The 26297-nt window shown below is 48.8% G+C and overlaps 1 protein-coding gene across 3 annotated transcripts in view; it reads right to left on the bottom strand.

Moving 5' to 3' along the window:
- LOC130384775 (IQ motif and SEC7 domain-containing protein 1-like) overlaps nucleotides 1–26297 on the bottom strand; it is an 82198-nt gene that overhangs the window by 36423 nt on the left and 19478 nt on the right. For 2 of the 3 annotated variants that reach the window (XM_056593107.1, XM_056593142.1), the window contains exon 4: nucleotides 15424–15543. The exons of the other annotated variant lie outside the window; for it this stretch is intronic. In XM_056593107.1, the coding sequence (XP_056449082.1) occupies nucleotides 15424–15543 (120 nt within the window). The remainder of the gene's footprint in view (nucleotides 1–15423; nucleotides 15544–26297) is intronic. 3 annotated transcript variants of the gene reach the window in all.

The following is a 26297-nucleotide window of genomic DNA, read 5'->3' as shown; positions in this document are numbered from 1 at the left end:
GGGGAAAACAGTTTGTTCTCTAAATAGCATGGAGAAGCAGAAAGGTGCACGCAGGAAACGCAGAATAAAAACTGGATCATCGACAAATAGATCAGTGTATATTACCTTAGAGAATACAGGACATACAACAAAAACGATTGACGTTTTTTATGAATATTTTAATTAATAGAGGTTCAATAGAATATGCAGCACAAATAATAAACCACCAACCCAGGTGAGCTACAAAGTCTGCTGAAGCCATGAGGCAGCCTCTGATGCAAGTCCTACCCTCTGTGGCGCACCACAGCAGACAATTACATAGTTGACAGGAAACAACGGCCTTGAATTCCCAACCGGGGTGCCGCCGAAGGACAGTTCAAACACAGGACCCCCGTCACTCCCCGGCCCACTCTCAGACACCACCGTAACCAGAGCTTTTTGGATTGTATTTTTATCTTTCCCTTTTTTACCAGAATGCATCTAGAATATCTTTTATCCGAGACGCGCCTCAGCTTTTCCACCCCGGGGAACGTTCCCTCACTGACCGCACTGTGGCTCTGAGGCCCCGCCTGACAGATTCCTGCTTTCCATTACAATCCCTTCTCACCAACCCATTATACTCAGAAAAAACACCTCTTACTTTGGTCGCCCGACCGACTGGGGGTCACTTCTCCCACGCGGTGTTCACGTCCAGAAGCCTGTTAAAACAGCTGGGGAGGTGTCTGGCTTTGGCCAAAACACCACCAGCACCACCACCGCCGCCCCCAGTTTCGCTGTCTCTCACCCCCCCCCCCCCGTTAGATCCTCCAGGCTCCGGTGGAGACGATGAAGCAGAGAACCTTTGTTTTCATATCCCGCGAGCGTCAAAATAACAAGCTCCACAAACTCAAGCCTGCCTAGATCGGTACCAAGCGTTCACAGTCGGTCGGTGGAGCTCTGTCCTGTCCAGTGGATATGCACCATGTAAAAGGATCATGGCTATGGTGACATCGGTGGCACCGGGGCGAGAGACATTAAATAAATAATGCTCCCTCTCTTTCTCTTCTTTGTGTTCTCGGCCGGCCCTAACTGCACTCGCCTGACACAGAAAAAAGCATCTCGGGTGTCTGTGTCTGAAGTGTCAGCCTACACTAGGGCATGTCTGCGTGAAACCTACCGCACCACAGCTGACCTCGTGCCCATCTTATCGATGGGTGCGCTGTTGGGGTGTGGGTTGACCTTGAGCGGCTCTGACCAAGGGTTTCAGTGAACGTTACGTCACGTTGAAAAAGTTCACGTTTCAGAGGTTCAAGGTTAAAAAAGGTCATGGTTTGGAACCAGAGTTGCGTTAAAGGCTGGTATCTGCAAAGCCTGATTTGTAGGTTTGTAGAGGCTAGAGTGGGATGAGTGTCTTCACTCGTGCACGTGACTCGTCATTTCCATGACTCATGGACACAGAACATAGTTAAAATGGAAAGAACAGACCAATAAGATTGAACAGACGCAGAGTTAGGGATTGAAATAAAATAATTCAAATGTTAAGGGTGGAAAACTAAGAGTGGAAACATTGAGAGTGTGTGTGTGGGTCTGTGTACGGACACAGATCAGAACACACACTTCTTATTGCAGAGGTCATCCTTCTCCTGCCATCATAATAAAACATTTAGGAGTGTTAAGGCCAGACTAGAGGTACAACTTATGTTGCATTATGTTGCATCTTAATCATTTTAATCAACCATGTCATCTACAACATCAACATCTCTGCAACCGCTCATCACAACTTGTCTGAGCATAAGCTTGAATTATTAATTAATTTAATAATGATCTGAAACAGAGAGAAACAACCAAATATTTGCATTTTTAAAGTGTCATATGTTTGGTATTTGACAAAGCATAAAACAAATAGATTGTCAAAATTCATTCAATCAGCTTATTCATTTGTTGTTCCAGCACTAGGCTTTTGACGTTTAGATAACAAAAATTAAGGTAATCTTTTGCACGTACATATCTCCAGTAAGTCAAGCTGCAAATGAAACATTGGTAGCGTGGAGAGACTTTGGAAACGTTCTGCTGTTGCCTGTTAAATCCCAGTGTGCCAATGATAATATGTTTCCATGGGTTTGGAGAGGAAACCAGAAGCCCTGGCTATATACATAGGAATGTTCTTCACTCGGACAGACGTGCAGAAATATCTGCGAAGACTGCTGCCTGCTGCTCGGCTGCTCCCAAACACAACCACTGCTCCCGGTCCACATGCCCACAGCCCGGCCCAGACGGGTGTCCTACCTTATCGTCCGGCTGGTTATGCAGTACTTCCACATCACATCTCAGGCCGTCGTGACATCAGTGGAACATGGGACATGTTCAAAAAAAAGTGTGCATGGCACTGAAGTATAAAAAAACAACAACAACGACTCAACAGAACCGGGCTACAAAACTCTGGCAACACCCCCCCCCCCCTCCCTTACACCGCTTTCCCCCCCCCCCCCCCTTAAAACAGCCCAAAGAAGAACAGTCTGCACACACTCCCTCTTTGGCCACAAATTACAGCCCACATCCTTCAATTTCCATGGAAAAATCCCACAGAGATGTTCATTCTTCTGCGGCTGGGGCAACTTCTGGTCGGCGAGATGTTTTCCCTGGACCCTATGATGTGTTGAGCTAGCAAGAAAGTTGCTGCTAGTCTAGCTAGCTGTCTAATGACCAAGTAAGGTAGCGGGCACTGTATGTATAGTCCCAGTAATTCATCTCCCTGCTTAACAAAAGCCTCTCCCCCCACACTGGACTTCTCCTTTCCTCCTCCATGACACTCATTTTGCTTTTGTTTCTCTTTTTTTTTGCTCATCTGGTATTGATGTGATCACCAATGGCGATGGGCTGGACCCTCATCTGTGTTTAATGTGTATCCTTAGGGGCTGTGTGTGTGTGTGTGTGTGTGTGTGTGTGTGTGTGTGTGTGTGTGTGTGTGTGTGTGTGTGTGTGTGTGTGTGTGTGTGTGTGTGTGTGTGTAGACACACACACACACACACACACACACATATATGGTAATAACTGGGCCCAAATCCAAGAATTACACAGCTCTCAATGGGAAGGCCCAGCGGGGGGGAAGGGGGGAGTGGGTCAGTGTCAGTTCAGCAGTGAGGAGAGGCTGTTTTGAGTTAGTACACTGGCCATGGCGTAACAACACACTCCTCAATGCTGGAACACAACCTGACTAGGTTTGCCCTAGAGGGCCAGCATGCATCACACAGTGTACCACCCTATGGCGGCCATGTTCCTGCCGACCCACTGATCATCAGGACCACAAGAGTAATGAGATCCCGGGGAGTTTTTAGACCATGAAGATTTCCTTTATTATGAATGTTGGGGGCTCTATAATGTGGAGAACCACAGAGTCATGCACTCTCTTGTTATCCTGTGCTTTCTGCTATTTATTAGGACTCATTTAAATGACAGTACTGCGGAAGAGTTCTTGCTAGGAGAGCTAGTCTGCAGAACTGTTGAACTGGTCTCTGGAAATCCCTGTGGTAAGAGAATGTTCCAAATCAGCTTAAAGGTGGTTGAAATCCTATCTGGAAAGGAGGTTGCACCTCCAACGGGGGGGTTTCCCAGAGACACAGAGATATGTTGGGTGGGTGCGGTTAACATGGGTCCTGCAATATTAATGGAGGGAGGACTATGGTTCTCACATTTGGAATATTAATGATTCCAAAAGGTGTTTACGTGTGCGTGTGTCTGTGTGTGTGAATATGATTAGAATAAACGTGAAAGCAACACCGTCCACTTCGATTCAACAGAGCAGTCTTTTAGTTACTTAACTGGGCATCAAACTGAGGATTTTAGTTTTCAAATCAATAATCGAATGTTATGTGAATTTGAGGGTTAAAGTTATTCTTGGTTAACGACTGGGCAGGCCAGCTCAGGTGTACCTTGTTGGCCTAACGAAGTGACATTCATTTAGAGAAGGAAAACGGATATAGCTCAGTAACTCCATAAGAGGTACAGTCTGTTTCAAACACACTCCCCCCCCCCCCACCCGTCATCCCTCCCTATATCTCTCTACAGTGGGGTTTTGTGCTGTTTTACAACTAATACCCCTGCAATCTGTCAGTGCCCGTAGAGCTCTGTGTGTGCCCCCACAGAAGCGCAAGAGCCAGAGTGTTTGTCATAGAGAAGCGGAGTGCTTAATATCAGTGTCGTGACAAGCCGTTACAGACAGGAGATTGGTTTTACAGAGTGTCAATGGAGCACCAGAGGAGTGGAGGAGGGAGTGTGAATTAGACAGAGCCAGGCTTCCTTCTCAGATACATGACAGATACCTCATGTGGAACAAAGAAGAATGATGCTTTTAATGAATTCACGGGTACATTAGCTGCATACAGACATGCATATTCTCGGTGTTCAAATTGTGTTGTCATTTCGTATCGTAATCTTTACTCTCCTTGTTTGATTGGCACATTGTCTTTACCGCTGTGAAACCAGAATTTGCCTTCCAGCGATAACCAAGCGTTACCTTAAATAATTGAATTCTTGAATACTAAGAAAACAGCCACTTGGAAAACGGCAGGTACTCTGAAAAACAAGCCCAGGCATTAAACGGTACGATGGGAGGTGTCATTCACTCTAAACGATAAAAGATCACAGCTTGATGGAGATGCATGCATCTGTGCCGACGAGCAAGGTGTAAGAAGGCTGAATAATTAAGTGCCGATTATGCACTGGGTGAAAGGTGAGCAGCAAGGGGTCTCCGGAGGTCAGGCAGGAATTAATTCAGCCACTGCCAGCTCATCCTATTCAGTTAACAACCAGCCTTCAGTCCTCGACAAGAGAAACAAACAAGTATGTTCTCCACGCCAAGTGAAGACTTCCATGTAGGAAGAGATAAAAAAAACACACGCTGCATCTGATTCATGTGGACTAAATCCATATTGATTCACTCGGCGTCCGTGCCTCAGCAACAGCATCAAAAACATGACTGTGTATACGGTTTGGACAATCTCTACTTAACTTCATTCTCGACTTTTTCTTTGACACTTAATTCATTTAGTCTGAAGCTCGCAACTCACTGCGCAGAACATGAATCAGTCACTACAAAGCAACGCCGATATCAAAACGCTGACATATTCAAAAACAGCAGCGCTCTAAATACAGCTTGTGTCCACGTACCTCTTGAAAAAGTTGTTGTGAGGGTGCAGACACAGCACGTGCCAGTAATCCAAACAGAACGCCTTAAACTTCCACATTGTCTGCCGGAACAAGGCCCCTTCTTCAACAAGCTGGACGGCAGCAGCAGCAGCAGCAGCAGCAGCGCAGCAGAGCACGGGGCAGGGCTGGCGGGGCCATGGTTAAGGAGGTGGCATCTTACACCCAAACACAGTCCTGCTCGTGCACAAACTCTCACACAGGCGTCCCCTCGCGCCAATCCGTCGCACCCCCTGTGGCAGCCTCAGATTCCAGCGATACGCGGGTCAGCAGTCTGCCTCCCCTCCACCAGCACTCGACCCCCCCAGGGATCCGAGCCTGCAGGGCTTCTAACCCGCCCAGAACCACCGCCACATCCCTTCCTGGACCCGTCTCGGAAAGGGCCGGCCTGTGAGAGGGGGGGGGGGGGGGGGGGGGGGGGGCAGCGGCCTGACCAGAGTCGCAGCTGGTGACCCGCTTTGTGGTTTGATGGCGGACGAGGCAGCGGTCAGGAGGACGCACCTTCTCAAAATAACCTGTCGGTTTGGCGGGCGGCCGGGGAGCTGCAGCCGCTGCTGCTGGTGGTGGCTGGGCTCCTCGGGGCTGCTATCCAGGTCAGCTAGTCAGTCTGTCCCCCGCTGTCTGTCCCTCAACACAGAGCGGCAGTTTGGAATCCTCCAGACGTCACCGCTTGCAGCCTGCATCTGCACTCTATCCGCTCATGGAGATGACTATGTGCAGGAAGGTAGAAAAGGTGCAGGAAGGTAAAAAAGGTGAAAAAGATGCATGCCGGTTTCCAGCTGTCCAGCTGTTTGAAGTGACTCAGTCTAAGAAAAGGACCGTCACCAGGTATGACTCGTCCTTCTCCTCGTCAACCTCAGCTAAGATCAGAAACTTTTTGCAGAGATCAGCGACAGAATTTCTTGAGGTTGTGTTAGCAGTGCTGGCAGCTTAGCATCCTCCTTCCTTCTCTGGTTGGGTTCTCAAACAATCTCTCCTCCGAACCCCATTCACATGGCTCACTCTCTCTCCTCCCTGTATTCCTCTCCTTCTTGTTCTCCCCTCTCTCTCTCCCTCTCTCTCTCTCCTCTGCCTCCCTCGGTCTGTATATTTCTGTGTGTCTCTCTCAGCTGCTGCCATCCACACAGGACCTCCCAGAAATGTGCCGATTCTGGTTGCTGGGCAACAACACTACGGTACTACTGAAGCTTCAAGTGGGAGCCTTGCAGCAGAGACTCTGATAGGCCAGGCCTTTAAGGGGGAGGGGCTGGTGTACTGCATGACCACATGCGTTCACAAGGATGCTGTGCTCAAAGTAAATACAGAGCCATGCTGGCAATTGATTCAGAACCCGGTTTGATAAAGTCTACATTTTCAACACCATGACTGTTAGGCTAAAAGGAAACGCTAGAGAATATTACCTGAGAAGCCCACTGCTTTAGCAGGATTGATCTTCTTTCATAGTAAAGAAGCCAAACGATAGACGGAAAATATATATGAATATGCACGAAGGGGTGAGGGAGGGCCGGGTGAAATAGTTATTCATATTCATGAGCAAACCAGCGTATAGCACCCTGATCAAACAGATACGCACGCATATCATCATGTGGTGCGGTGCGTTGACCTGAACTGCAGATCCACCGCGTAGCAGTGAGACCTGAGATGGCGCACACGCTTTGCTCCTGTGTCTCCCTTTCCCCACTGAGGGTGAGGCAGCAGGGGGAGGGAGGGAATGGGGATGTTTGCGACACAGTGAAGCTCTGTGTGAGTTGTCTGTGCGTGTCTGAGATGGCACCCGGTCCCACTAGCAGCCACCATGGAAGCGGCTGTGGAAGGGCCTCTCATTAGTATTCAGCCTTCCATCAATTCACACACACAACAAACAGCTGCCTTAATGAAGAAGGAATAACATTAATTGTTAACTCTGTGTGTGTGTGTGTGTGTGTGTGTGTGTGTGTGTGTGTGTGTGTGTGTGTGTGTGTGTGTGTGTGTGTGTGTGTGTGTGTGTGTGTGTGTGTGTGTGTGTGTGTGCGCTAATTCTTTGCTGACCAGCGGACTCGGTGCCTCATAAACATGAAAGTCTTCCTCTGCACCCAATTTGAGATTATAGGAAATTTTAACAAGGCACAAGCCACAAAGACACAAACGCTATTGTGTCAAAATAAAGAATTAATTAATCTAAAGGGCGTTCCCGGGACAAAACCCGGCTGGTTTAAACGCAGCTCACGAAACAGGCCTCAAACTGACAAACGCTTTGTCTGCAAATGATTCAACTCTGCTTACATCCAGCAGCTGAAAAATAGCTTCCCATTAGGATAACATTTAGAAATGTCAGTTACTTATTGATTCGCCACTGTCCGCCCCAGTGCTAACCAATTAATTTTGTGAATTACCATAAATTGGCTTTTAGGGAAGAGTTACTGCCCAGCAAAGTATTTAAAATGAAGATAACTGTTGAGACCGTGATATAGAAGAAACCAGGGGTTACAAAGGGTAAGTAAGTCATCTAATGTGTGCTCAGAAATGACGGCTTCCTCTTCCATTACCCCAAATATCCATAACCTTGAGCCACTGAAATCCGCCTGAACTAATTGATGTGAACCTGCCCCTGGAGACTGTGGGCGGGGGCATGCTGAGCGAAAACACCAAAGAGTAAATCAGGGAACAAAATGCATAATTATCTCAGCCGGTACCTGGTGTACAGATAACAGCAATTATTGGAAAACAGAGCCAAAACAAATACACACAAAGCACCCCAGGATATGGCCTAATCGAGGTGAAATCCCAACATGGGATACATAATCATCTGTGCCACTGATAATTGTATTCTGTGTGGACTGCTTGCTAATTGTATGTTGACCGATGTTCACTAAATAGCAATTTGTTTTGCTTAACAAACAGCATAGCTTAGCTAGCAACAGAAACAGAAAAAGAAACAAACTGGTCATGGGAAAGTTTTGAAAGTGGTCAGCATTGTTTGAAATATCTCGATAGTTTGTCCTAGCCTGGAGAGCAACCTGATCAAGTGACCTCACGTCCTGTTTCAGATCAGTCTGGACCTGTAGCCGCCCACATCGATCTCCTGAAATGACTATCTAATTGCAATCAGGGACTGTGTCGTAGTTGATGACATAACAGAGCCAATCTGGGACTGTGTCGTAGTTGATGACATAACAGAGCCAATCTGGGACTGTGTCGTAGTTGATGACATAACAGAGCCAATCTGGGACTGTGTCGTAGTTGATGACATAACAGAGCCAATCTGGGACTGTGTCGTAGTTGATGACATAACAGAGCCAATCTGGGACTGTGTCGTAGTTGATGACATAACAGAACCAATCTGGGACTGTGTCGTAGTTGATGACATAACAGAGCCAATCTGGGACTGTGTCGTAGTTGATGACATAACAGAACCAATCTGGGACTGTGTCGTAGTTGATGGCATAACGGAGCCAATCTGGGACTGTGTCGTAGTTGATGACATTACAAGGCCTATCAGGGACTATGTCATAGTTCATGATATTACAGGGCTAATCAGGGACTGTGTCGTAGTTGATTTCAATAAAGGGCCAATCAGGGTAGGTTTGGTAGTTGATGACATCAAAGGGCCAATCTGGGACTGTGTGGTAGTTGATGAGATGACAGGGCCTACCAAACTGCAGTAGTTGATGACATCACAGGGCCAATCAGGGACTGTGTGGTGGTTGATTGCATCACAGAGCCAATCAGGGAGTGCGGTAGTTGATGACATTAAAGGGCCTATCAGTGACTGTAGTAGTTGATGAGATCACAGAGCCAATCAGGGACTGTGTGGTGGTTGATGACATCACAGAGCCAATCAGGGAGTGTGGTAGTTGATGACATTAAAGGGCCTATCAGTGACTGTAGTAGTTGATGAGATCACAGAGCCAATCAGGGACTGTGGCGTCGTTGATTTTTTTGCTGGCAAAACAGTAATTGTGTCTCCCGAAGCACTGAGCGGAAACGTGAACATTAGTAGAGTAAACACCGCCGTAAGTGCAGTTAACAACAATTAAACGAGAACAAGAGTATGCGCTAGTGGGATTTCACAGCAGCAGAAATACATTTGAGCTGGTCGCCTTTATCCCGTGTATCCACTGAACAGCACACCATGATGGCGTCACATGTTTTGTTAAGCTGATTAGCTGAAGGAATTTGTCAAGGAAAGTGCTCCCGCCCACTGAAAGCGTATGACTGATGTGGGGGGCTAAAGGTCCAGACTGATCCGCTAGGCAAAACAGAATGGGCGGTCACGTGATCAGGATGGCCTCCAGGCTAAGGATGACCATCCTTAGCCTGAGGAAAACAATAGGCTTCCACAATCCAATTCATCCTTATGACTGTAAGGTCGTTATCAAGGTAAAATGTACCTTGATAACAGCAATCATCAATGTGTATCCATCATCTCTGTGAGTGTGTATGTGCGTGGGGGTGCATGGGGCTTCTATGTCTGGTAGGTGCATGGCAATAAGAGCTACTCATTACATCTTGACTATAAACCATCTCTATGGTGCGGTGCGGTAGAAGGCTAGTGGCGATGAGCGCATTTGGTTTTGTTTTCCGGTACATCAAAGGCCTGTAAAAGGAGACAAAGAAAGACGCCTGTTAGATCAGCCAGCAGGCAGAATAAAGGACACAAATAGCCGCATACAAAGTGACCGATGATTCGACTCCCCGCCTCCCCCCCCCCCCACATCCTCCCCCTCCTCCCGGTACCTCAGAGTGCAATGATACGGGCCGATAATGACCCTTTACAGACAGGAGGGAGGGGATGCAAGGCACTATGTGACCACGCCAAGTCCATCACCTCTAAGCTGCAGAAGCATTCCATCCATTGTGCTCCAAGAGGAAGATGAGCCAAGTCAATACAAAAACATAAAACGCAGGAAATGGCCTCCTCTACTCAAACGCAGCGTGAGAGAGTGAGGGAGAGCGTGAGAGAGCGAGCGATTGACATTAGCATGCAAGAGGGGTAGGACGGGGGCAGGGAGGGAGGCTGGAGAAGGGAGATTGAGCAGAGGGGTTGAGTGACATACCGCCACTACAATAGAGGGGCGAGAGGGTTTGCAGTGAGGCTTGGGAGAGAAACAGAGCTGAATGAGAGGGGAGTAAAAGATTGATCCTGGCGAACAGAGCCCGTTGCATACTTAAAATAATAGGAGGAGATCAACTCTGAACTATAATACCAACCAAGAATGAGAATGATTTGTCGTTTCGATTTATGATAAAGGACTGTTATGAAAAACAGACCCAGGCTGGTAACACAGAATGAGATGGGAATGGTTTCTGGTATGAAGGACGGGTGTGTGTAAAGTTGTCTTAGAATAGTCCACCCCCTTGTGGACAATTGTGGTATTTCCTGCATTTCCACTGCAAGCATGATCAAATGATCAGTGACAGATCACTTAGAAAAATACTAATAAAGATAAATGCCAATTCATTTATAGATGGCAATAGGTCTGGACGTTTTAATGTGTGCAATGCATTAAATATATTACTGTTGGTCTATTTTTCTGTCAGTCAATAAAGAACTTGAACATCATACAGTATGTTAATTTTAGTGCAAGATCATAAACTTGAATAATCCCATTGCCGTTTTTAACTACACAGCTTCAAAGCAGCACAACAATGCTATTTATCTAGGTTAAAAGCCTAGACGTATCCGTATTTCTATCTCCAATGGCTCCGTATTGCACTTGCTTGCCAGTGCCCATGGATGTATGGAAGATCAATATAAAGCACTCAAGAAGGATCTCACGGCAGGCGAGTGAGAACATAAGGAGAAACAACGGTATCCTAGGTGGACGGTGAAAAGCTTGAACGTGTGACTCAATACCATATTTCAGCATAGTCGTTTCAGAGATTAGGGTACATGAAGGTTATCGTGCGTAGAACATTCTCCTGCAGATTGAAACAGATTGTCGAGTACAGCTGTTCGGCCCCTAGCCTGCGAGCGGCCATGCGGAAGAGAGGTGGAGGCAAGGCATGGACCGAAACACAAGCATGTGGGTCGCGAGGACAAAGCCAGGATGGCGAGGCAGAGAATCTAAGGGAGAAGGAAAATTATAACTGAAGGTCAAGATGAAGACGTATTACACTGCTCAAGTCTTTTGAGATTCAGAGGAGGACGGACATCTAAACCAACCAAGATGCTATGCAGCTGGCATTTAATTTGATCCTTTAGTATTCTGGGTCTGCAAACTGTCTTGAAGGCCTTCTCTATCCTGAGGCCAACAGAACCGATAGAGCACCATCTTTCCTGAGGGAGGATTTAAACCTTTTTACGACCAAATAGTTACATCATTAAATAATCAGGGAATATTATCACAATCACGTCTCTTGGGTTCACAGTTTGCTGATATTATTATTGTCAACATAGGATGCACCAGTCTGTGGTATGCTATGATTAGATTGAATCTGTCATTTGTGGAGTAGCTGCATATATTATGCCAAGGCACCCAAGAATTAAAGAAGTCAAACAAAATGAAAGTAAATAACGGGTGAATCAAACGGAAACCAAATGCGAACAACAAGACAAACACTCAGAATGCATTCAGGATGCAGGTTTGCCAGCCAGAACACGACGTTCACAACCTTGGTGTCAGTGATGCACATGCCCTTTGACGTCTTGGCACAGTGGCTATTATGTAACCATTAGTCATAACCCTGGACCCACATCCCCAGAGCTCCTTCAGCTGAATCCTCTTCTCATGCACCCTGCGCCCCTCTCTGCGCTCAGCCCCTGCTGGCAACGCCAGGGCCTCATTACGGGCTGCTTCAAACCCCACAATGCACAAACACCATTCAGTGCCCCCAATCCCCCCCCAAGGAGAGCTACGCCCGTCGCTGAGATGTGCCACAGAGGACTCTGACGCCCGGTCCTCTTGCCGGTCTCTCTGTGTGGCCCCTCAGTGCTCCAGCTCACAGCTGCAGCATCAGGCAATGACAAACAAGCTAGCCGTTAGCTCCATTAGCGTCCCCGGTCTATAAATACCCAGATGGTCTAAAGTGGGTTTGGTTGGTCAAATGCCAGGCTTCGGTCAGCCTTTTTATTTTTTATCTTTTGCTGCCCTTGCAGAAGCAGCCATAGCTCCAATGTCGGCACGCGAAACAACGGTTTCCCTTATTCTCTGACTCTGACTCAACGACCTCCGGAAACCCTCGCCCGCACCTGCTTTGTCATATCCCCTCGGTGTGAAGCACAGGGCATGGCCCCGTTCTGTCGTTTTCTGGGTCTGTCAGCATGGGCAGTGAATCACTGGGTGTTGCTTTGGTCCAAGATGATTCAAATTATGAATTCAACCCACTCCAACCCCCAGTGTGCTAATTGAAAGGTCATACACAGTGCCCTTCCATGGCGACAAGACCGCCCTGAATCGGACTGGTTTACTCTCCTACAACGACAGGGCTGCGTCCATACCAGCAACACCCTGCTACTGCTGTTATTGTTTTGGTTGTTGTGCGTGGAGACTGACTTTCAGTCATGGAACTCCATGCCTCCCTGTACATTAAGGTTATGCGAAGTGACAGCAAGCGGTCATTCACATGGCAGTGTACGTGTCCGGCATGTAGTCCCACTGCTCACCACGGGCCCTGGGCATGTGTGGGACCACGCCAGGCTGGCAGCCCGTGTGGCTCTCGCTGCGTGAGCAGAGTCCACAGAACCTGTGCTCTCTCCCGCCCAGCAGTGTGCCGTCAGCCTCTTACAGCCAGTCATGACGCACTTGGTTTTTCCTCATCTCTTGCGTCACTGGGGCAGGCGCTGTACAATGAGAATTAATTTACATTCACCGCCAGCCAATACAGGGCGGAGGGGGCGGCGGGCATTTGAGCATCGCCTGCTCTACCGAACACAGTCTCCTCAGGATGTGAGGCATCGAGTCCCTTAAAGGGCATACATATGATAAAGCCAGCTTTCTACAGACCTAGGAGAAGGACACAGAGTACACCTCTACATCCACAATAAGGCTGTGGTTGTAGCTCCTCTCCATAGTTAAATGAAAGGGTTATCAGGATTACTAAAACATCCCCATCACTGGAGCTTTGTGCAGTCCGGCTTGTTTCCATATTCCACTGCACCAGCAGTTTGAATGAAAACCGGTGAACTAAATGGCCCCTGTCAAAGTAAAAGCCCTATCCTGGCTACTAATTACAGCGTTGTGACAGGAGTGACAATCACCATTATACTCCAGAAACACATTGAGGCAACACACACCGAGGCACAGTGTTAAACAAAGCGTCAACATCGGGTGGGCTGTACCTCAGCAACCTAAACACTTGTCAAGTATTTTCTGTTGGTGCATCAGCAGGCCCCTCAGGGCCATGAGGGGGAGTCATGAGGCAAGACCCCCCCCCCCCCCCCCCCTCCCCCGTGACCACCAACGTGCTGCTGTTACAGCGCGCGTGCCTCCAATGATAATAATCAAGAAGAGCAGAAGCCCCACAAGCGATGGTGAAAATACATTATAGGAGTGAGACAGGGCCTCCTTGTAAGAGGAGGGTTCCAGCAACGCTGTGTCCCAGCAACGCCTGGCATGAGTCACAACTCAAGCAGACTCATATTGCCGAATGCTAGATCACCAACAACAACAACAACAAGACTGTGTTCCACATTAGCAGTCGCTTCCTTTTATTTTAGCACTGGTTGGGACTACTCCAGGCTTGAGTGGTAGTTTCTAGGAAGGCTTGGGGGTGGGGGAGGAGGGGTAGAGGGGATACAGGGCCCTGATACTGAAACGGAGCGAGAACAAAACAGAGATTTCATTTTTCGTCATCATGAAGAAATGTTCCATGGGGAAAAAAAAAAATCACAATCTCGTGCGGGCGTGACTAGTGCTTTCCAGTGTTTTTCCACCTAACCAGAACAGAGGGATTAGTGAGGGAAGCGGGGAGAATCATGCTTGACCCGCACTCCAACACGCCGAAGACAGAGAAGGAGGGAAGATAGCGGTCCATTATCGGGCCTGAGTGACAAGACCAGATTGCCTATGAAGGATTCGGCGGAGGGCCGTGAAGGTCTCGGCTCTCGCTCATTAAGCTGACTGATACCTCCATCAGGTGGAGCGATGCATCACGCTGATAACGCCACCGCTTGGCCCGGTCGCCCAGCAGTGAGACGGGCTTAACCACACCGCCGGGAGGCCCGGAACCGGTCGATCACGCCGTCTCAAGGAGGTCGGCGCTTAAATGCCACCCGTTTTTTGCGGGATAACACATCTACCCGTTGGAGAAACGTGGATTAACGAAATCTTGCATCTTGTCACATGTTTGCGTGAATGAGGTGAACACACACAACATGGAGGTGGACGGATAATGAGACGTCTTTAGGTGTCTTGGATGCTCTCCGAGGACTCTGCGACCACACGTCGTGCCATGTGATGTCTGCAGCAGACACCGGAAGCAAACAGCACAAACTCAAATAACAGAATCTCGAAAATAACTAAAGCGAGAGAACAGGGGGGGGGGGGGGGGGGGGGAGAAGAGAAAATGAGCACTTTTCCATGTAGCTTGCTCCCCTGCAAACTGCCACATGGGTCTCAGATGGCCGGGGAGGCTGAGCCAGTGGGACTAGGGCTGAGAGTCGGCTAACCGTAAATAACAGCCTGGTCCAGCCGCATATATACCCTGACTGCAGACACACTCTGAGAACATGCAATATAAGCAGACATATATAGACACACACTCACAACACAAAACCACAAACACACACACATTTGCACAAATGCATACATGCACAAACACACAAATGCATACACACACACACACATAAAAAAACGCACAAATGCATACACGCACGCTCACACACACACATATAGCTGGGAGGTACTCATGTTCCAAATCTGTGCTGGCACTGCATCACCTCCAAATTTGTCACTTTTCCCAGACATGGAAAACACAACACACACTCACATGCCCATGTGGTCATTTCCCTTACAACAGACGCACCACACTATACAAGGACAGTTCAATGTTCCCGTCTGATTTCTCCTTGAAACCGGAGCCTCCCCCCTGCAGGACAGGGGCCGGACAGCGGCTGTTTACCAAGAAGAGAAGGAGGGGGGCAGAGAGAGAGAGGTGCTGGGTCTGAAAGCCATAGGTGACTCAGCACCGCCACTCAACAATAGAGACACTGCAATCCCCCCCCCCCCCCCAAGCCCCCCATACTGCCATCTGCCACCCAGGGGAGGGGACCGAGGTAGCTCGGTCCGGACCCCCCCCCCAACCCCCGCACCCAGGCTCCGCCGCCCAGAGCGCGCTACTCACATGTCGTAGAGCCGGTACGCCATGGCGGAGCTGGGTCTGGGGGGCTGACACCCGGGGTCCCGTGCCCTCCGGGGGTCCGTGGTGCTCACCACGGCGCGCCACACGCTGGGCTTGTCCATCCTGGAGGAGTACTGGTCAGGGGATGTCGCGACGACGGGACGGTGTCGGGAGGCTCAGTCACATTCACACACGCCGTGCACACACGCTCTCGCTCTCTCTCCCTCTTCCTCACTGTGCTCCCTCTCTTTCGCTCCCAGTCACAAACACAGGCAGCCGGGGAGCCAGTGCACGTGATGTAACAAGGAGCGCCCAAGCAGCCAACGGGAGGGGGGGTGTATCCGTCTATCCGTGTGTGTGTGTGTGTGTGTGTGTGTGTGTGTGTGTGTGTGTGTGTGTGTGTGCATCCGTCTGTGTGTGCATGCGTGCGTGCGTGTGTGTATCCGTCAGTGTAAGTGTGTGTGTGTATTTATCCGTCTATGTGTGTCTGTATATGGGTGTGTATGCGTGTGTGTGTATATATGTGTGTGTATATATGTGTGTATACATGTGCGTGTAGCCTCGCAAGTGTGCTCGTGCGGCTCAGAGCGGAGGAGCTGTAGGGTGCTGCCGGTGTGCGGCTGATGCTCAGCCCGTGTGTGGACACCTGCTGAGCCGTGGGGTGGTGATACGTGGGAGAGGGAAGGGACAGGGAGGAGGGCTAGCTGGAACAACAAAGGAGCCTGCAGCCCGGGGCAGGGCCACCGGGGGGACGGATCATACTCTCGTCTCATTAAGACGGACGGGCTGGGGAAACCACGTCGCCACTCCACCCTCTTATTCCACCCCGGATAGTACGGTCCTTCACCGTGCCACGTGATTGGCTCCTTGGTCTCCATAGAAACAGGAGGATGTGTCAGAGGTAGGGCTCATTATCATGCCATTCTTCACCCGTTCTCCTTCCCTCTCTGCTTCCTTTACCCTCCCTCTCTCTTTCCCCCCCCCTCTCTGCCACTGTCTCACCCAATCTCCAACAACCCCTTCAAACCCAATTTTCTAAATAAATAAATAATAATAAATTCTCTGCTTCACCTACACCACAACCTCCTCTCCTCTCCCTCCCAGCTCCATCCCCTCCTCCTCTCCTCTCCCTCCCCTCCCTGCTCCATCCCCTCCTCCTCTCCTCTCCTCTCCCTCCCAGCTCCATCCCCTCCTCCTCTCCTCTCCCTCCCCTCCCTGCTCCATCCCCTCCTCCTTTTCTCTCCTCCATCCCCCCCCTCCCCCTCCTTATGTTCCCTTCTCCGGTGGAATCGATGCGTTCCTCTGTAGCGTCTCTTTCAACTGCCGCGGCTCCCCTCTCTAATGAGGCTGTGGGAAAACAAGCAGTCAGTAGGTAAAGGCGCTCTTCACCACGCGGGCCAAGAGCGGACAGATGGTGTGTGGCATCGGAAACAAGCGCGTCTCGGGAGCATAAAAAGGAAAATCAGTACATAATGGAACGGAGTGAAAGAGGAAGGGGATAATGAGCAGGGAAGAGGTGACCTTACCAATATGAGTGTACCCAGTTTTTCCTCTTTCTTCTCAATGGATGACACACAGCGAACTAAATATGTATGTGAAATGAGAAGGAATTAGAGTGGCTTGCACTGCCCTTGCATCATAAAGACATCACATAAAAATCGGGGAAATGTTATAAATCAAATATAAGGAAACCGATAAAATAAAAAATAAAGGGCTCCCCATTGATTTGGCGAAGACAGGGAAAAGAATAATATCCTCTTGGGATGATTCATTTGCGATGGCAAACCGTGACAGGAATAAAAAAAAAAAAAAGCTTGTTTATTATTCCAAAACAGACGGTAAATAGTGTGACAAATGTGTGGCTCAGCATCAGCAGCATCCTCTGGCACCCTGTCTGGCAGAGAGGCAGCTGTTGACAACCATCGCCTGGCAACCACGTCCCAGGCAGGCCGGTGTGCAAGGGGACGGGTTGTAACCAGAGCCCCAGAGCCCTAGCCCTGCACAAGACACCAGCACCCAGGGGTACCAGGCTTAGACTGTGCAGTTAGCCAGAGAGAGAGAGAGAGAGAGACAGCCAGGGAGAGAGACTGCGAGAGCGAGAGAGAGAGACCGCGAGAGCGAGAGAGAGACAGACCGCGAGAGCGAGAGAGAGAGAGAGTCACCAAGAGAGAGAGATGGAGATGAAGCCATTTCATTTGCCAGGCCTTTTAATTGGGTACAATACTCCCTTATACAACCAGCTAAAAACGGATGCCTAGAAGGAAACAAATGACAAATGAGCTACAGTAATCCAATTTCACCAACAGTATAGGTCATCTTGGAAACAGGGTCTTTACAAATGCAAGCAGCGAGAGACAGAGACGGAGAGACCCCCCTGTACTGAAAACACAGCACAGTCCCAAGAGGGGGATTGTGTGTTCTACCTTCTTGGAAACTTCTACGGCACAAATCAATTGTCATTAAAGTTAATAGCAGGGGTGGGTGGTGCTTCGAAATCACTGTAGTCTGTACCGGTGTGTGTGAGTGTGAGTGTGTGAATAGTAAATGCTCACTTGCATACTACAAACGCCTGTTGCATCATTTCAACCTGGGGTCGAACCACGAATGGCGTCGATATGCCCCCCGCGTCACGCGCCCCCCACAGAGACAGGGAGGCGCCCCGCTGCAGGGCTTTTGTCTGGAGCATGTACTCGCGGCACTCTGCCGAGACAGCCAAGCACAGCTGTGCACGGGGAGCTGCTGCCAACTAACACAGCTCTCAGCAAACTGATCGGGGCTGTACGTCCTCACAACGAGGGGCCGGAGGACTGTTCAGCTCAGCGATGGAGGGGGAGAGCGAGAGACACCGACGGCAAGAGAGAGAGAGAAAAAGTAAGAGAGGGCGAGAGAGAGCGAGCAAGAGACGCAGACAGCAAGAGAGAGAGAGGGAAAAAGTAAGAGAGGGCGAGAGAGAGCGCGCGAGAGACGGAAAGCACTGCAAGGAAACTTTGAGTGGGGGCGAAGACGTGATCAATGTCCATCCTCACGGAGGGGAGCTGGGGGAGCCCGGGGCAGAACATTAGCAGTCGGCTCACACACACTCACACAGCCAGCAGAGGAGCGGGGAGCAACACACACACTGCCAAATGGACAGATGTGCCAACAGGGGAGCCACCAACCATTTGGGTTTCAACACACCTGTATTATAGAATTCTATAGCCATGCTATGCTATGCTATGCTATGCCATGCTATGGCCACTACAAGGAAATATGCAACCACTTGCTAAGGAGCGCACACATACACAGATGGGCTCAAAACAATAGTCAATTCGAGAGCCATTTAAGCCATTGCTTTTGATTGTCTTCCTTTATTCTTGCCCTGCAGACCTCGATCACAGGCCCATCGCCCTGTGTGTGCATTTGTGCGTCGAAGCATGACCACTCAAACACATCTTCCATACAGTGTTGGGTGGTGGGCTCTCAGTGCCACCACCCCCTCATTCCATATGGCCCCTCTTGATCCAGCAGGACGGGCCATTCCAGGACACACACACAAGCACGCGGGCAGACACAAACACACACACACACACACACAAACACACACACTTAAAAGCAGAGACATATTGAAAAAGGGTTGGCTTTAGCCTCACAGGAAGTGAATACAGATGAGCTGCAGCCTAATTGCCTCCTCCTTGCCCTCTTGAAGGAGCAGCCAACTGCAGCGCCTCCTCACTGAGCACAGCCTCAAAGTGTCAGGGAATCACAGTGCGGGCAGCCCACAGAATGCCAATGGGCCCAGGGAGCTTTGCTGGGCGGGGAACATGTCTCCATTTGCCCCTTCGAGCGTGGAGAGGTATTCAGGCCGAGTGGCTTTTAGACGGTACAAATGGTTGCAATGATCCGTTTTGTTAAAGGACCAATCAAAAAGGTTCATAAATAATGGTGTTCAAACAGAGCGTTGTGACATAACCCCACCTAGTGTCCTGGTCGTAGGACAAACACAGGTGATGCAGTGCACTAATTCGGGGTCTGCTGCTCTGTGCAGGCCACAGTCAGGGACACCGCAGTACATACAGGGAGCTTGAGTATTGGATCATACGTGATCGCCGCCATATTTGAGAGGCTGAGAGAAGCCTTGTATAAAAACGACACTTTGAAATTGGTTAAGAAGTGAGAACATCGGTGCTTTTTTAGAAAACGCAGACATTCTTGGCCTCTCTGATACGGTGGCGACGTTCACGCCAATAATCCAAAGGCCAATGCGGCGTTCATGTTTATATGTATACGAGTGGTTCCACACAAGGGCTGTGTTGGTGCTCTGACATTGCAAAGAAACACAGGTAAATGCTGCGTGCTACAGCTGCGTCCACACTCCGATTAAAAGGCTCCCGCTGATCATCTGTACTCATCACAGTCGACTGATAACATGAATAGCAAAGCCACTTAATGAAACAGAACCCACTCCATTTGGTCTTTGCCTGTTCCAGATGATTGCATTATGCAAATGAATAGTTAAACAACCAAACAAATGTAAACCAATAGAAGACGCAGGCTACATCCAAAATGAAAATACACACCATTACTGATTTTACACTTCAAAGTAAAATATGGTGGGGGGGGGGGGGGACTATAACCAAAACACAAATGAGTCCTCACAATGACTGCAACGGTCTACACCCTATGCCTTATATCCTGGAGAGTGAACACACACTCAGTCCGTTTTTACTGTAGCACGGTTTTGATTGTGTTGCTTTGTGTTCCTGTTTGGAGAGGAGGGTTGAATGTGCTGTGACAGATGAACACGGATGGATCAATCTGTGCCTGCGGATCAGCGGGAAGCCTCATTTAGTCCTTTAACTAAGCTGCTCTGCTGGGTTCCTTGTTTCCAATACTGGCCTGGGAGAGAAGCAATGGAGGAAATGAAAATCTGCTAGCTCTCTGTGTGTGTGTGTGTCTCTGTGTGTGTATGCATGCGTGTGTCTCAGTGTGTGTCTTAGCGTGCGTGTGTGTGTGTCTGCGCATGCATGTGTGTGTGTGTCTCTGTGTGCGTCTGTGTCTATGTGTCTGTGTGTGTCCACATCAACCAATAAAGACAGTGAGAGGTACCAAACTTTACAAACAGCACTATTGTCTGCTGACCACCAGATGGCAGTGCTTCACCTCACACGCCACACTCAGGACCCCAGAGTGCCTATTGATTATTCGTAATAATAGTGGTTTACTTTGCAGTGCACACTGTTCCAGGGAATATAGCTCAGCAAGAAATATTTGTACACCCCACTGCTTATTATATGAATAGGCGAGGGAAGACGAATCGAAAGGCTTGATCAGAGACACAAAGAGGGTGAGGACCGTTCACGATGACAATCTGCACAGCTCCACACCCAACGTGGTCAACAACACGGTAGGGCTGAACATAAATAAATATAGCTTTTATTCAAACATCAAAAATCCACCTTACACACGTTTTTCTAACCCCTGCAATTAGTGTCACCGGCTGGAAAAATGGAGCTCCCCCGCTACTGCTAACCTCTGACCCTGCTCAGGAAGAGAGAGGTTGGGCATTTATTTTTCATGGAGTTGTCGCCTGTCATAACATGGCTGTGTAGGCTGGCTACCTCCCCCGTAGAGAGAGTGAGTGAGTGAGTGAGTGAGCGGAGAGAGAATCAGCAGTCAATAACATGGATCAAAAGGAGTTCAGATGCTTGCAGTACCCCACACACACACACACACACACACACACACACACACACACACACACACACACACACACACACACACTGGCTCTTCTCAAGGAAACACAGAACCGCGACCCCTGGTGACCTCCGAGGCCTTGCTGTAAGTTCTCTAAGGGCAGTGGGGAGGTTGAAAGGCTTGTATTTCAGAAAGGCCTATTTGCACTGTGTCATTTGTTAAGCCGACCCCATCAATCCTACAGAGGCAATCCTGGGTCAGGTATGCTGTGGCTGCCAAGTGAAAAGACATACTGAACCACAACTAAACTTACATGAATGTGAAATAAGTTCTGTTCTGGGTCAGTTTGTCTTTTATGCAATGTATGCAATCTCACGCATGCTTTCACAACAGAAAGACAAACTTTGAACCGAGTTTGCTGATTGCTCAGTCAGCAAGTTCCTACTGCTAACCAATCAAAACATAGTCGGCATTTCATCAGCTTCAAAAGCGAGCAATGGTCAAGCAGGTCCTCCCACGATCGATGAATGAAGGTTCTCAATGTTCTAATGTTTCGATTTTTCCTTGGCAATACATCTTCGTTGTGGAGGCAATAAGCACTGTTTAAGCCCCAGGCTAACGGTTACAGCTCTGATGAGGCTTATTGCCCTTATTAGGTCCAGGCAGGGGGGAAATCTTCCGTGCGTGGAATCTAATCCTTCTCTTATAAGTCACTCAGTCACTGGGGGCATTCGTCCCCGACCACTACATCACGGGGCCAGCCAGTGTCTCGTCACACTAACAGCTGTATCCCACTGCCTCCGCCGTGGACTGGCACCCGCGCTTTCAAGTCGGATTTCTTTCCAAGACTAACACCACCGACCCCCCTCCCGACCCCCCTCCTTCCCCCAGAGCTGGGGAATTGCAAATTACACCGCCCCATCAGATGGAGAGAAGCGTCAGCCATGCAGCGAGACCCCCCTGGGCTAGCGCTAGATGAAGTGATAGGCTCGGTGGCGGACCCCCCTGCACCTTCCACTTCCTGCTTTACCACTAATCTCTCCCTGGATTACATCCCCTAAGGTACGCTAGGCGGCGGCGGGTGACACCGTAAAGGGTTTAACACCAGGCCGTGGTACCCTGGCCTCTGTGTAACCTCAGGCAGCGGGGGGGAGGGCCCGATCAGATGGATCAGGACACACTTGATCATGACTCTGAATGAGACACCTGCGTACCAGGTGTCAGCCGTGTGAAGGTCTTTGTGCTCTGTGGATACGTTTGCCCATTTCACAGCTCAGAGACTCCGACACACAGGTTTAAAAGGAAAAACTGCTATGGATAATATGTAAAGAAGAAATAAAGAAAATACAATCATCTTTTCCAATCAAGCTGCTTTTCCATGCATGGATATTACACTTTGAGATTTTTCTTTCCATTTGTATAAAGGCCTATGCGCGCACCGTGTGACAAATGCACAAACAATGCCGGGAATGGGAAGCTATTCCGAGTATTGACTAAATCAAACATGGGAGGGATACGGATAACAATCTGACACCGCAATGTCAAGCATAAGAAGTACCAGTCCTGATGATTTAGCAACGCACGCTTGATGTAGCTAGCAGCGCTTGGGTATCTCATCAGTGTTGTTGCGTGCTATGTTGTGTCAGAGCAAATTTTGGCTGTTGTGAGGAATTACCCAGCTAAAGTTATTATGTTATCTCACACACACACACACACACACACACACACACACACACACACACACACACACACACACACACACACACACACACACACACACACACACACACACACACACACACACACACACACACACACCCAGAGAGACACCGAGTTCATGTTCACCACTGCACACACACACACACACACACAGAATGGCACAGGTTGAAATGAACCTTATCTAACATAAACAAGAAGGGGAGCTGCGGATTGCATAAAACGTGCCAAATCGGCACACTTTGTTTCAGAGTTTCCAGTCGCCGCTATGCTTCAAGGTACGCTCAACGTCCTGTTTGTACAGTCTTTTTTTTTTGTGGGCACACTTTCAAAGGCAAATGTTTGCAGAGTTGAATGGCCCAGCTCTTAGTAAGCCTTGACCTGTTCTACGGCGTGGATGTACGACCTCTCTGTGTGTGTGGCGTACTGCCCGTCGAACACTGACAGATGCCTGGAAGCACAGGTTACTGTAAAAAAAACAGCTGTTTGGAAAAGGGAAGAAATAACACATGCATGTAAAAATATAGGGAACTGAAAACGTGACGGCAATGGGAGTTTATTCAGCGGTTATGTCCAAGGAGAAATGAGAAGTGAGAAACTGAGAAGAGAAAATCGAACTGAATGTTGGTTAATGTGTAGAAAATGAGACCAGATGAAGTGTAACAGGCCACTCTATACGTGTCACAATCTTTGATGCCTAAAAACCGACGAAAAGATCAAAGGCAACACCTGGATTACAAAGAAGCTGAAAGCTGAGAGAGACAGCTAGCTGTTCAATGGACTGAGGAAAAGCCTTTCTCCCAGAGCTGGTCCCTCCATCATATCCTCCCTGCCCAGAACACAGCTCAGATAATAGGAACTGTGGGGACACACAAACACGCAGCAAGCCCTATGACACGCCTGAAAGCACAGAAAAGCACAGACAGAGACACGCACACAAAAACACAAATATTTAGCATCTATGTATTTAAAGTCAACCAATGTGTCCTTTCAACTTGTACTCAAACACGCGTCACTTTTTAAACATTATGCTTCTGTTACTGCTGCTTTCTGGTTTTGCTTTGATATTTTGCCTTTTCTTACTTAAACTGCATTGGGAGAAGCCATGGAAATGTAATTGTACCCGGGTATAATGACAAAGATAATTCTTCTTCCATTATATTCCATAATCTTCATCATCAACAGAATGTCATTTCAGACAAGAAGATGTACACCCTGTGTGTGGAGGATGACCAACAAACCTAATGTAATAATCAGACACATGTGAAATCCATTATATACTTCACAACTGACACTAGAGAGGACACAATATTCAACCATCTGGCTTATAGAATTACACAAAACAAAAGCTACGATCCCCTCACCCCTGCTGACAAAGTAAATCAATGAAAAACTACAATTACATTTGACACACAAAATTCAATATTGGGACTATTCAAATGTTAATCAATGAACCATATCCCACCACGGCTGCAGATTAACATTTCTTAATCACATGTATAACCTGGCCTTGTCTCCGTGAACCAAAGACCACCTGTTTTGTTTTGTTTTCATGTCTTCAGAGCACATAATGTGCAGGTGCACACAGCATTGAAAGCAATCCCAGCGCGCACACACACACACACACACACACACACACACACACACACACACACACACACACACACACACACACACACACACACACACACACACACACACACACACACACACACACACACACACACACACACACACACCATTTTAAATTCCTTATTCCGCATCCTCATTTCACCTCACGATACAAATGCATAAACGGTAGGAGTGATACAGCACAATACCCTCCGTGTTCTCATCTGCTCCTCTCCCCTAGAGAGAGAGGACCAGATGGGGAGGGAAGGAGGGAGAGTTAAAGCTACATAAGGCCACATGGACCCATTTGTTCCAGATCCCGGGCCTTCATGGTGCAGTGCGAGGCCAATAATTAACTCACGGGGCGATGAGGAAGGAGAGGTCGGGGAACATCAAAGCGGGCGGCGCGCCTTCCCAGTGAGAGAGTTCAAACACATAATGGGAACGGGCTCGCCGTTTCATTGGCCTATTAAATCATCGCTGTGACTGACCATTCGGCGCAGGCTAAACTTTACAGAACAGTGCCGGTGGTGGAATACGTGCAGCCAGTAATGGGGACGATGTAGAGGGAGGCGTTTTATAGGCTCGGATGGGATGGCCAATCGTATGGGTTTCAACGTTTCAGCCGCCAGAGGATAATTAAATAAAGGTAACATATAGGTTGGGGTTCCTCAAGGTCCTGTAATGTAACCTCCTATGTACGGCTCCCATATTACCTCGCTATTTCTAAGGAGCAAATAGCAAGCAAAAGCGCAATACTAATAAACATCCCTACCCACAGGAGGGAGCTCTGCCGTGTGGAGATGCCTTTATGCATTTGTTCAAGCAAACCACGGAAACCGTGCTACTACCTTCACCTCTGATGAGCACCTCTTGATCATCTCATGACAACCCCCCCCCCCCCACCCCCCTAGCCACCCTGCGGGTAGATCACCGTCCATAATGTCTTTTCTCCCTGCATCTGCAATGTTCAGCGCAGCGCCCATTAGCCACTTGCAACGGAGCCAAAAGAAGGCCGTTCAGAGTAATCAATGCGCTGTGCAGTGTTATCGAGACTGGAGATCTCCGCCTCCATCACCACCGCCGCCTGCTCCACCTACACCCCCACGGCTGCTGTAACAGCTATTCAACGTGATGAAGACCGTGAGGCAACCGGGGGATATTATTAATGCATGAATTGAAGCCCAGAACCAAGCTCTGAAGCCAATTTATTTATTTATTTTTACACACTACTTCACATAAGAAGCGTGATCAGAAGCCAGAACAAATTCTTTCTTATGAAAGAAAATCATAGGAGGAAGTGCAACAAAAAGGACTTTGTTATTAAAGCACTTTTAAACAAAGCTCACAGAAAGATCCCTGAGGGATGTTTTGTGTGTGCGTCTCCAAGATATAAACCGCAGGCGCGACCCCATTCGACCTCCCGTCCGACCCCGTCAGGCGTGGACGTCAGCCCCACTAATCTACTGGGATGCCTTTCTCTTTAGGTGGCCAGGGGGGCTGTGGAGGGAATCATACAGTAGAGGAGGGCAGGAAGGCGGATTTTCCAAGTGAGCTGTGAAGATGGGAAAGGGGGAGAGAGTACTGAACGGTGAGAGGAGAGAGTATGGAATGGAGAGGGGGAAGAGAGTATGTAATGGTGAGGGGGGAGAGAGTATGGAATGGTGAGGGGGGAGAGAGTATAGAATGGTGAGGGGGAAGAGAGTATAGAATGGTGAGGGGGGAGAGAGTATGGAATGGTGAGGGGGGAGAGAGTATGTAATGGTGAGGGGGGAGAGAGTATGGAATGGTGAGGGGGGAGAGAGTATAGAATGGTGAGGGGGAAGAGAGTATAGAATGGTGAGGGGGGAGAGAGTATGTAATGGTGAGGGGGGAGA

Source organism: Gadus chalcogrammus, chromosome 1 (genome assembly GCF_026213295.1).
Source record: "Gadus chalcogrammus isolate NIFS_2021 chromosome 1, NIFS_Gcha_1.0, whole genome shotgun sequence".
In the NCBI taxonomy this organism is placed as follows: domain Eukaryota; kingdom Metazoa; phylum Chordata; class Actinopteri; order Gadiformes; family Gadidae; genus Gadus; species Gadus chalcogrammus.
The sequence above is the reverse complement of the archived record's forward strand: the minus strand, read 5'-3'. Positions and strand labels throughout refer to the sequence as shown.